General features: G+C 38.8%; 1 protein-coding gene across 1 annotated transcript in view; it reads left to right on the forward strand.

Moving 5' to 3' along the window:
- The window catches only part of ptprsa (protein tyrosine phosphatase receptor type Sa), a 198,093-nt gene that overhangs the window by 163,691 nt on the left and 21,876 nt on the right, over positions 1 to 12,526 (forward strand). Inside the window, exons 24-27 of the mRNA XM_037698034.1 lie at positions 4,161 to 4,258; positions 7,531 to 7,654; positions 10,044 to 10,219; positions 11,734 to 11,853. Coding sequence (XP_037553962.1) covers positions 4,161 to 4,258; positions 7,531 to 7,654; positions 10,044 to 10,219; positions 11,734 to 11,853 — 518 coding nt within the window. The remainder of the gene's footprint in view (positions 1 to 4,160; positions 4,259 to 7,530; positions 7,655 to 10,043; positions 10,220 to 11,733; positions 11,854 to 12,526) is intronic.

Genomic DNA, 12,526 nt, shown 5'->3' on the forward strand with positions numbered 1-12,526 from the left:
ATTTTATTTTTCTTGCTTACCCACAGAAAGACTTAGTTTTTCTTTTATATGGAAATGCACACGTTAATAAAAAGGCTTTTGGAGAAAGTGGCTTGGCTTATCAGAAAGAGTCATTTTATTTTTCAGGCACATTGACTGCAAATCGGTAGATTGGAAACGGGTAATTAGAAGCTGGTTTGTTGTTCTGTGTTCACCCATCGCACTGCTGATTGCATTGGAGACGAAAACATGGAAAACTCAGAGCCAAGACAGAAAAATAAATGTGAAGTCTGAGTTTTTGTTAAAGTAGGAGCTTCAGATTTGGGATAGAGAACAACAAGGTTGTCTTTTGGTGACTCTACAAAGCCACATATATTGCAAATCTAAAATGAGCATTCCTTTTTTTTTTACTATTTTGTTGGGTGAACGCTCCTTTTAATGCTAATCTTCATTAGTGAATGACTCAGACCAAGTGATATTATGTATTTCTGACTTAAAAGTAAAAACTCCATTGTTTTAATGGAGCGACAAACAGTAAGATAAAAACATCAGTAAGTGTAAGGTCCAAATGTGACAAATTATTCAAGGTAAATTGCCAAAGTTTGAGGCATTAAGAGCCAAAGTAAATATATGTACAGATAAACTTAAATAAGTTCAAAAGGCTGAAGAACTATTGATCAAAACCGCTTAAAAAAACGACAAGTTTGGCTTCTTGGGCTCAAAGTATATAGAAATTTGAAGTGGTTTAAAACTTAGAGCATGGATGTCCAAATGGCCCGCGAGCCATTTGCCGCCCTTGGAGTGATTTTGTGCGGCCCACAACTGCAGTTTAAGAATGGTATCATTTTGGCCTGCAGGCTTAAGAGGTTGATACAGACTTTCTGAAAATTAGTTGGTAATCCTTTTTTTATACACCGTTTAGGTTTAACAGCAAAATGGATGAAAAACAATCCGCTCAAAATTAGTAATATTAAACAAAATACAAACAGGCTATAATCTTTTTATTTTCACTTCATGGTACAAAGCACCAAAAAACCTTTCCTGATTTCTACCAGAAAGGAGACTTTTGGATATTGATTCATAAAACTTGACTAAATATTGCAGTTGAGAAAATAATCAAGAGGGAAATTGGACATTTTTAAATGAATATAACGTGGTATCATCAACATACGAGTTGATCAGCTTTATCAAACCTTCTATGAATCTGTTGTAGCGACTGACAGCGGGACTATTTTTCAGAACTTCAGCTTTTTTTGTCGTCCATGGTCCAAAAGGCTGATCGACCGCCTTTTAAAAAGGACACTTACTCAAATTGTGCTTTTATTGCTGAGAACAGATTAAAATTAACTTTCCAAACAAGAAAACAACAAAACATAGACCCAACAAATTAAATAAATCAAATCCTTTTAATAAAAAAATATAAGCTTAGTGTTTATAAGGCTTTTGATCTTATGGATCTACAACAATTTAAAACTCTTTCTCCACCAAAACTAGTACATTTTTGAATTTCCTCCAAAATATTGCTCACGTTGAGTTAAATTCACATTTTTGTAGCTCACGAGTCTTTTCATCTTGATAGTTTTGCCCCACATATGAAAGTGTTTGGACACCCCATTATAGAGTATTCTATGGTTGTAATTTATACAAATTCATCAAGACGCACAGAGAAAACTACACAACCACACATACACAAACACTCTTTGATCTCCCTCAAACATCACATCATTCTCCTGTGGAGAAGTAAGGCATCTCATTTGTATTACCTTGTTTCTTTTTTTAATTTACAGTTTCCGTTTGGATTTGAATATAGAGAAAGGACAACCACATTCTGTTTGAAATTTCTCCACTTCCTCTTGACGTGCATTTGAAGAACTTTTAGCTTTAAAAAGCCACTCACCCTGAAGTGGCACCTCTATAATCAGCTCTGCTGTTTTAGCTTTTGGGGAAACTTGACTATAAATGTACAAAGAGGTTGAACAAAAAAGAAAAACCAGCTCATCAAAAATAATTATTCATTTAAGTGATCTGTGAAGAAGGCTGTGGGTGTGGTATGTGGCATAATGTGGGATGTCCGTTCTTCTCCAGAGGATGCTTCCAGTGTCATATTCATTTGTCTCCTTGTAAGGCTGATGTAATTTATTGCCTCATTGTTCTCTCAGTGTAAAATAAAGAGCTGTTACTAATGAGAACTGTCAGGAAAAAAAGAAGAAGTCCAACTTAAGTGCAACAAAAGCAACCAAAACATTAGTGACCTCTGTGACACTGCAGGAATATTAAGTGCCGTAAATTAAGGATGCTTAATGTGATTATGCCGATTTGCACACCCAATTAGGTCTGGTAACTTTTTTTCCTGTGACCAGACGTCAGGATTTTGTTGACTTTTGACCTCGATACTCGATGGAGACAAAAAGGAGGCCTCTTAACTAAAAATATAAAAGTGTTCCCAGACTGCACACAACACCAGAGCCTCAGTCCACCGTTGTTCCATATTCCATTACATGGCCTAAGCTTTATGCTCCTAAATGGATTAGTGACTGAAGTGCACAGCAGAGCCAATGATGGCAGATGCAATACATAAAAAAAAAAAAAAAAACAATTTCCCCACCAAAGTGAAAGGATTGTTCTTGGGAGAGCTCATGTTAGGATTTGGGTAAAGCACAGATTGGAAATGTAACTGAGAATGTTTATTTGCGGGACTGAAAGGTTAGGGGTATTTATCTTGGCGGCTGCGCTCATTGGTTTGAGAGAACCAGCAGATGGAGGAAAGGCTATTTTGCTTGCTTTGCACTCGCTGGCTGGATTGGAGCAGCTCACTGTGTCACTCAGCATCACTCACACTCCTAAACCTCCTGATCCCACTTTCACCTCCCCTACCGTACACCCCCAGGTCAGGGCTCCATTGTAGATTAAACAGCTTTCTATTGAGGCAACAGGAGGAATAAAAATCCTGTTAGCATTGTCTGCTAACAGACGAGCTCATCACTATAGCTAAGCTATGGCAAGTAAATATAAAATAACTGTCATTTGTACTATGAATATTTCTGCAAACTAGGAAATATTATCCCTTCCTTTTAGTGTTTCTCGCTTTTTTTTTTCAATTTAGAAAACAAAATCCAAATGTTTCAACTGTAAACATTGATGAAAAGGCGTTTTTCTTTCTAGAAATAAACCATTTAATATTATCATCTTTAGTCCTCATTTTCTTAAGATTACTTTTTTATTTATTCTAAGGCTTGGTAATATTTTTCTCTTAGACTTGCAAACAAACATTTTATTCCGTAATATATGTTACCAAATATTTAAATGTTTAAAATTGTCATTTAGATAAAGATGTTTTTTAGGGATTATGAGTTATTTAGGTCACTACATTGATAAAACACCATATTTGCTCAACTAAGCTGAAAAGCTGTGTACAATAGTTTAGCAAGAGTTAATTATTTTACCATTTATTATTATTATTTTAGCTAATCAGCTGAAGTTTAGCTGTTTTTACATTCAAAATATTGTATTTACAGTAAACTTCCTGGTCATGGAGCATGAAGATTTTATTTTTTTATTATTTTATTTTATTAACTTATTTATTGGCAGCAAGTTTTCCAAAATACATTTGAATTTGTGATTAATTTTAATAAATAATAGTTTTGTTTGAGCATTTCATCAGTTACGAGAATAAAATGTTCTTGGTGTTTTTAGGTCTTTGAAGGCTAAAATAAATAAATAGATATTTTTGTTTTTGTGCCTCAATTTTTCAAAAAAAGGTGATAAATGTGTTAATGTTTCAACCAGAATTAGTTGCACTTAGCAGTTGTTGTTTTAATTTGTCTCTTTTTCTGTTTTTATTTTAACAGCTCTGAAAATGACTGCAGTTTGCTTGTGCTGTGATGTTAATAAACTAAAGTATCAAAAACCTAATTTATTTTGAGCTCTGGCCTGGACTCATAGCATCCCAAATATTTTGTTTGTTTGTGATGTTCACCATGATTTTCTCCAGCTTCCCTGCTACTAAAAGCAAACTTGTGTTAAACAAAATAAGTTCTCACCCATTACAGTGTGTGATTACACAAATCTGACCGTGTCCCCTCTTCTCTTCACCTGTTTTAATGATTGCTCTTGCTTTGTTTTTTATATACATTTATTTTTGTTTGTTTTTATATTTATATTTTTAAAAATTTGTCCAACAGGTATGATGAATCATCCTCCTATTCCTATCTCGGAGCTGGCCGAGCACACCGAGCTTCTCAAAGCTAACGACAACCTCAAACTCTCCCAGGAATATGAGGTGAGTGGGCCCAAGGTTCAAAGGTCAAATTATTGATTTCTGTCTGATTGTGATCCTTGTAAGATAATAAAACAGTTTGGTGTTTTGTAAAGCCACGTTTTTTCTTTGTATTGATGTTTGTTGCCTGTGGTGTTGCTGGTGGTTCTTGAGCAATTAGAGAAACAATTCATTGTTGTCACCTCTTTGTTTCTTCACATGTATTTGCACCTTCAACACGGTACAGCAGGTAAATCATCAAGTTAAAATCATGCTTTTTTTTCTTAGTTGTTAAATGTATCTTCTGAGCTGCCAAATGTGATTTTCCTTACAGTGTTTGGTTTATATAGAAATAAAAGTTTTATTGTAATCATGCACTTCTGCAGGATAAAACCTTTTTATTTAATCAGTTCAGTCCCACTGAGGTCACAGACCTGGGCCTGAAGGCAGACTAGCATGCATGTTTTTGGACTGTGGGAGGAAACTGGATGATGAAAACCCACGCTAACACAAGAAGAACATACAAACGCCACACAAAAAAAACTCCAGGTTCAAACCAAGGATTGATCCCAGGACCTTCTTGCTGTGAGGAAACTGTGCTAACAACTGATCCATCATGCTACCAGAAAAAGTCAAAGATGGCAGACAGAAATTGAAGATGGTATCTATTCATTGATGGAGACAAGTCTATTTTCTTAGCTCTATACTGCGAGCCAGGCTCGTGTGTGTGTTTAAGAGCAAATGTGTGTGTGTGTGAGGAGGGGGTAACCGAGCTGTCTGCTCTGAGTCCGCTGCGGTTATAAATGACACCAGAGTTGATTAGAAATCAGGAGCGCTGAATCAGCTCTCGTTTGCATACAAGCAATATTCCCCTCTCTTCGTCCTTAAATCACCGAGCCTGTCGCCTCGCGGCTCGACGGCCTAAAGTAGAAAGCGGGTACACCGGCACAGATTGCCGTCATCATTGCCGCTGGTGGATGTTGGTGGATAATGACTTCTCATCGTAATCTAGTATTTCTTGGGTATCTATTATTCAGGAATTGAGATCCGGACCATACACCAAATGGATAGGTTTGTTCCTCCGGGTGGGGAAGAGAGACATAATGCCAAAGTTACAACTTCTTGGTTTTGAGAGGATCTTAAAACAAACTTGCCAATTTCATATTTTTATCCTCTTTCTCCATGTCTGTCTGCCTGCAATTTGTTAACACAACCACACCCCTCCAACCTGGAAAAATAAATGACCAAATTAAATAGAGAAGTGTAATTTTAATTTTGTTATTTTCTTGATGAATGGCTGTTCGTCCCGGCGCCCCGGCTTGCCAAGCGCAGCTCTGTGGGGCTTTGACTGATTGGTTTTTAGCCAGGCGGTATGTGTGCAAGAGAGAGGAGGGGGAAATGGAGAGTAGACTGAGAAGAGCAGAGAGAGAGATGAGGTGGAGAGGCTCTTTTAATGAAGAAGATTCGCTGAGAGGAGATGGAGCAGGGCATCACAGCAGGGGAATGGAGATGAGGAGGCGATAATCTGCTGCACAAACGGCAACGATGAGACAACCAGACTTTTACCTGACGATGCTGAGGATGCTATCAGTCAGCCAAGAGCTAAAGTATGCAGCGCAAGCACTGTCTTCTCTGCAGGTTCTTGTGGCTTTTAAACACATTATCACCAATCAGAAGGAAAAGACAGGAAATATACAGACGGAATAAAAAAATAATAAAAATAATAATAATAAAATATATATATATATATATATATATATATATATATATATATATATATATATATATATATATATATATATATACACACACACACACACACACACACAAACACACACCATATTTTTCACCGTATAAGTCGTACCTTTTTGCATAAATTTGCAAGTCCTGCAACTTATACACTTAAGTGACTAATATACACGTTTTTCCCCACATTTATAATTTTTGGCTGAGGTCTGACGATTTCATTCATAAGACATAGAAAATATTGAACACTACCATTTTCAGCCACTAGAGGGCCCCTGAGGTATATGGCAAGCCAAGTGTCTCATCAATAATTAAAAGTGGCTATTAATTAGACACCGGGCTTGCCATACCAAGCCATCTTCATTTTGTATATTGCTTTGTGTGTTGTCTGTTGTTCTGTCTGTACAGCACTTTGGTTGGCCTTGTCGCTGTTTTAAGTGCTCTATAAATAAAATGGTATGGTATGGTATCTTCATCTCGCTCCTGAACTCCTGGAGAAAATGTCAAATCAGCTGCATTTCACTGCGCCACCCAGGCGAAATGCAGTTGATTTGACGATTAAACTGCATTTATAAGCGAAGCGACTTATTTATGGTTTTTTTCCACTTTATTAGAATTTTTTTGGACTTGTGCGACTTATACAGCGGCAAGTAATTAAAAATGATTCAAATGGACATCTGCCAAAACAGATAATGGTTTATTGAAAGAAAGAAAAAAAGAATGAAATGCTAACTACTGTGTTTTGTATTTATTTTTACTGAATGTTTCAGAAGAGGCCCACTAGTCATTTGTATGCATACAAGCACACAACATGCTTAAAGATAATTTAGAGAAACTCCAAAAATAAGAGAGTTGATGGAAGACTATGAAGCAGAAAGGGAGTGTAAGCATCAGGGAAGATGAAAAGGATAAACACGGAAGGCTTTAAAGACGAGATCATGGTGAGAAAAACAAGGACAGAGAAAAAGAAAGAGAAAAATATAACAGAAAGACGTGCTGCTGGAACCTGCTGAGTCTGAACCAAAGGAAGTGTCTCATTGTTATGACTACATGCAGAGTGTGTGGTAAAATAGGTTCAATTCTCCCTCCAGCCCCAGTTATAAATATCAGCTCAGCCTTGATCTCCGCAACAACTGAGCACCAAATTCCCAGGCAAACCAGTGGTAATGAGATGCTTAATTATCCTGAAAAGAGCCCATAAGATTTATCGCAAATTATTGTATTTTTTTAAAAAAGCTCCCTAATTTGTATTTCACAGATTGTCCAGCCTTGTTCCACGCTCCACCTATCATAGGCAGAGAGTTGCTACCTTGATCAATAGTGTTATCTGTCATTGTGCACCTGCTGCATTAGCAGCTGCCGTATTCAAAGCGTTCAGCAAGCAGATGTTGGAGATAGCCTGTTCCTTTTTCTTTAAGTGAAATCATTGTCTCGGTGTCTCTCTCCTCTCGCTAACACTGAATCAGTATTATTGCAGCTCGGCTCCTCTCACGGCTCCTCTGATTGCTTCTTCGTGTGTGCATGTTGTTGCTGTCTCTGCCTCCCATCAGTCTATTGATCCGGGCCAGCAGTTCACCTGGGAGCACTCCAACCTGGAGGTGAACAAGCCCAAAAATCGTTACGCCAACGTCATCGCCTACGACCACTCCCGTGTCATCCTGGCTCCTATTGATGGTAAGTTCACCCCCACACTCTGCACCTTCACTGATATTAACTCAGGGCTGGTTATCTGGGAAATATTTGCTCTTACTTCAAGTAATGAGTACTCTGTGCTTAGTATGCACATTATAGATGAGACAAAAATAATTTGTACTAATTCAGTTAATTAATGGAAGATTGCAATGTCTAAAATATAGCGAAAACAGTGTGTGTTATTGTATTTTGCAAGAACAAAATGGAGGATTGCAAAAACCAACAACAATTAGTTGTGATGTATGAAACAAATTAGAACTGAAACCAGGGGAATCTTTCAGAAAAGGTTTAGTTAGTTAAATCAACGAGGGAATGCGTGGAGCCAACGTTTGTTTTAAACTTAAGACTTGCTTCAGCTCAGCATGCATTTGTTCCAGCTACAGTTTACGCAACTGAGTTATTTATGGGTTGAAGTGTGGACTTGTTTCAGCTCATCGTTGTGCACAGCACTCACTTTTCTCACACGCAACCGAGATCCAGGACTTAAAGCAGCGTTCACAACATCCCATTTGTCTCATCAGATCTCCCCTTTGCTCCTGACTTTCCTTTAGCTGGCCATAGACACTGAGTACTCGGAATTTTAGAGCCAAAGGATCTCTTCCTCCAATTCCTAAATCCTAAGAGACATTGTCGGAGGTACTCACTCTTCACCGCTGACATTGTTCTGGCTCTGCATCACCAGAAGAGCCTTAGACTTTCCACAGTAATGCCAAACTCTGTTCTCCTGTAGACCTTTTATTTTATTTTTTTCCTATGGGAGCTAACTGCTCAGGCTAAATTTCAACGTTATGGAGCAGTCAGGCCAAATTGACAGTGCAACAGCATGCAAAGCAAAATTATCCCAAAGAAAAAGAATGCCTCGTCCATAAATGCATAAATTAATCAAGTCTGAAATTTCTATTTTACACTGCAGTGATTTTACCATTAGTTGCAGCAGCAGAACGATTCATGCACACCGCCATTCTCTGTTCACTTAGCTATGACTAAAGCCAATTCTCCTCAATCAACTTTTGCAACGTGGTATTCTTTTAATTACATTTTCTCCTTTTTTTTGGCCTTATTTACATTCTTTTTTTTTCCTTTTTCTCTAATCTCCCCTCTATTTGCTGTCGCTCCATTTCTCAGGTTTTTGTTATTATGCTCCTTCTCTCCTTCCTGGTTTTTGTCCGCGCCGAGTCTCATCTCTTAAATTAGCTCAGTCGAGTGTTTTATTGTTTGCTGCTTGAGTGAGGAGATGTCAGTCAGAGAGATGTGACTCTCCAACGCAGACTCCGTCTCACAGCGGTCTCATTTCAAATGGATGCATCATCCATGTGGGCTGAACAAAGATTGGTGGTGTTCCGTCTTATCACTGTCAGCTTCTCAGTGTTAGACGAACTCTAATCAAAAGATTATCTTGTTCTGGTTTAGAGCTTTTTTTTGATGAACAAGTTTAAATGACTGATTCTGTTGTGATCCTGCGCTATGCTTTCAGTTTAATGGCAGACGATCAGGGAGTGCAGGATTTTACCACAGCTATCACAGATGTGTATCATCACTGGACTTAACACTGCACCTTCTTGTACATCAACAGGACCAGCGTGCCACAAAAAATATTGGCATTTTGAAAGTGATGGGATTGGTTGTGATGTCATTGTTGTGTGGCCGATTTACTCCTCAGCGTTTACTTTTTAGCATTACGTCAGGCACAGACTTCTACACCATTTCCAGGGGAGTGGTGGTACAGAGATTAGAGAAGGTGGGCCTGTGATCGGAAGATCGCCGGTTTAAGCCCCCGGCACTGACAACATCAAAAATGTTGGTGGGGTAGATGAAGCACCCACACTTGCCCCCACCCTTATTCGCCCCACTCTGGGTCCATGAGCAAGGCCCTCAACCCCCATCTGCTCCCTGAAACAGGGACTACCTGTATAAATAAAGGGTAAATTGAAAAAAAAATTATATGGAAACCCAACAGCAGCAGCTGTAGACAAAAGAAAATTCTAAAACAAAAGCAGCACAGGTAAAAGTGAACGTTGGGCCATTAGTTAAGTCAAATGTATTCTATTTTCAAGGTTAAAAACAAAAAAAAAAAAAAAGAAAGAATGTGAGAGAGGTCTTAATGAGTTAAATCATTTGAGTTTGCGTAATTTTTACCGGCAGGGCGTTTTCTACATTTTTACACATTTGGTTTAATTGGATTAGAAACTGTCACTGCGTGTGAAAACCCAGAGGTACCGTGGCAGCTAGCACAAAACTAAAGGTGTTAATAAGGACCTAAAGGAAAATACAGAAACGGCTTAATAAACTAAATTATACATGGAAACTAACTAACCCCTTCAGAAGCAGTGCTTTCCTTTTTTTAAATATCATTCGTTTTGTTTCTTTCTAGGTATAACAGGTAGTGACTACATCAACGCCAACTACATTGATGGCTACAGGAAGCAAAATGCCTACATCGCCACCCAGGGTCCATTACCAGAAACGTTTGGGGACTTCTGGAGGATGGTGTGGGAACAGAGAACAGCAACTGTTGTCATGATGACCAGGCTGGAGGAGAAGTCACGGGTATGTCTGCTGTTACTGAGCTTCTGCTCTCCACTTTTTAAGGTTGTGTTCCTTTAAAAGCTTTCTAAAGGACTCAAGAAGCTTGAAGGAAAGCACAGTCAGTTTACCTGTGCACATTGGATGAGTTCTCTTCACAGATTTGGCTCGGTTTTCTCTGCATGTTTGCGATGCAAACAAAAAGTTATTGCATGTTCCCTATAGTGCATACTGGACACCAAGCTGCTTCACTCAAACTGCACAGTGCAGGAAATGAAAATTACATTTGAACCAAGTGATTGTCCTGGCATGTGAAGCAGAATCTGGGACTGAAACCTCCCACAACCATCTGTTGATGGTGGAAGTTGGAGGAAAATCGGCCGCAGAGCGATGTCTGGCATACTTTAGTTGTTTCATAGTAAGAATAATGTTTTTTGTCGTTTTTTTCTTGTTTTAGCCACATTTATTTACCAGGTTTCTTGCTACTTTAAAGATGAAAAGATTATGTTGTTTATGCATTAAAGTTAATTTACATCTCGTTCAAATACAATACTTTTTTTTTGCCAGTAGTGAAAATTCCCCAGAAAAACCCGTATTCTACTACCAAGTCTACAGTTATATGTTCATTTCAATATAGGCATGGAGGAAACATCAAAAAGCCAACTGTGATGACTTATCCTGTCAACTCAAACCTGCATCACCATCCAACTCCCTCACGCCAGGTGTCTCCGCTCATTCTTTTCTCCCCTCTGTCCCTTTTCAATTGTTTACTCATCTCTGTCCTGACATGCGCATTCCCCTTCTGTCAAACGTGATCAGGATTAGCGAGCGGTGGACTTTGAGTGTCAGCTTCAGTGAGAAATGGGAGGGAACCCTGGAAAGAAACGTGTACCCTTCCCTAGCTGTCACATTTCATCAGATGTTCATCAGCGCATCACACCCCTAAACTGAATGAATCTTTATTAGGTGGATGGAGGAACAGGTGTTGTGGTTTCAGATATACTATACTCCCACTGGACAAGAAAATGCCAATAATGATCACGAGCATAAGAAACCTGATTTGTTCAGAAATAAATCCTACATTTTACTATAGCTTCAGGTAGAACGCCATAGAGCTGAAATGATGGAAGCTATCATGTGCAGTGATTTATTCCCTTGGTTTTAAAAGCATGTGCTTCATGTTCCTGATAGATAGCTTTATTGAGGGATTTTTAAAAAATAAAAACAGGAAAGCAAATGAAAATAAGCTGTAGAAGAGGAGTTGCAGCAACACTCGTAGCTGTTCTGTGTTCATTAGCATTGCTCCTCAAAAAGTGCATTAGAAGAATACTGTGGTGTTTCTGTCATAACGGCCACTCAAGGGTTCGCTTTACGAGTGCTATAAGAGCGTTGATGTTTGTGTTGTCGATTTAGATTTTTCTGCACTGCCTCGTTTTCACGTCTGATCATTAGCTGAGGAATTATTTGATGGAATGTGACACATTGAAGCTAACACCTCGGTCTGTTCCTCTGCCCGTCTTCTTCTCTCCATCTCTCAGATTAAGTGTGACCAGTACTGGCCCAGTCGTGGCACAGAAACCTACGGCATGACGCAAGTGACCCTGCTGGACACCATAGAGTTGGCCACTTTCTGTGTCCGCACTTTCTCCCTGCACAAGGTAGGAGGACTTCTTTTTCCGCATGTATAGATTAACAAACGGGGTGCATTTTTATTTGGCAGTCAACACAGAAACTACACATGGCATCAAAAACATACCTTCTGGATATCAAAGTTCATGCTCAATAATCCAGGTAAAAAAAAATCCAACAATGTTCAGTCAGGTCATCTAGACGGTTTCTTTTTGTTGTTGTTGTTGTTGTTGAGATGTTTCATCCTTCGTCCAAAGGACTTCATCAGTCCGAAGAGCCACAGCAAACTTAGTCCCACAAGCAGCACTCTCACATAATGGACCAAGCAGTTTGCTGGTGGTAAGATGGTTTCTGGGGCCTGCCCTCTCCCCCGTCGACTCCTCTGAGGCAGCCACAGCCAAAGTGGGTCAAAACATTCATGCTCAATAATCCAGGTTAAAAAAAATCTAACATTCAGTCAGGTCATCTGGATGATTTTTTTTTTTATTTTGAGATGTTTTGTCCTTCATCCAAAAAGGACTTCATCAGTCCAAGGTGCCACAACAAAGTTGGTCCATTATGGGAGTGTGCTGCTTGTGGGACTAAGTTTGATGTGGCTCCTCGGACTGATGAAGTATTTTGGATGAAGGACAAAACATCTCAACAACAACAAAAAAAAAGAAACCGTCCAGATGACCTGACTGAACATTGTTGGATTTTTTT

This window comes from Nematolebias whitei, chromosome 3 (assembly GCF_014905685.2).
Source record: "Nematolebias whitei isolate Nwh7 chromosome 3, NemWhi1, whole genome shotgun sequence".
Classification (NCBI taxonomy): Eukaryota; Metazoa; Chordata; class Actinopteri; order Cyprinodontiformes; family Rivulidae; genus Nematolebias; species Nematolebias whitei.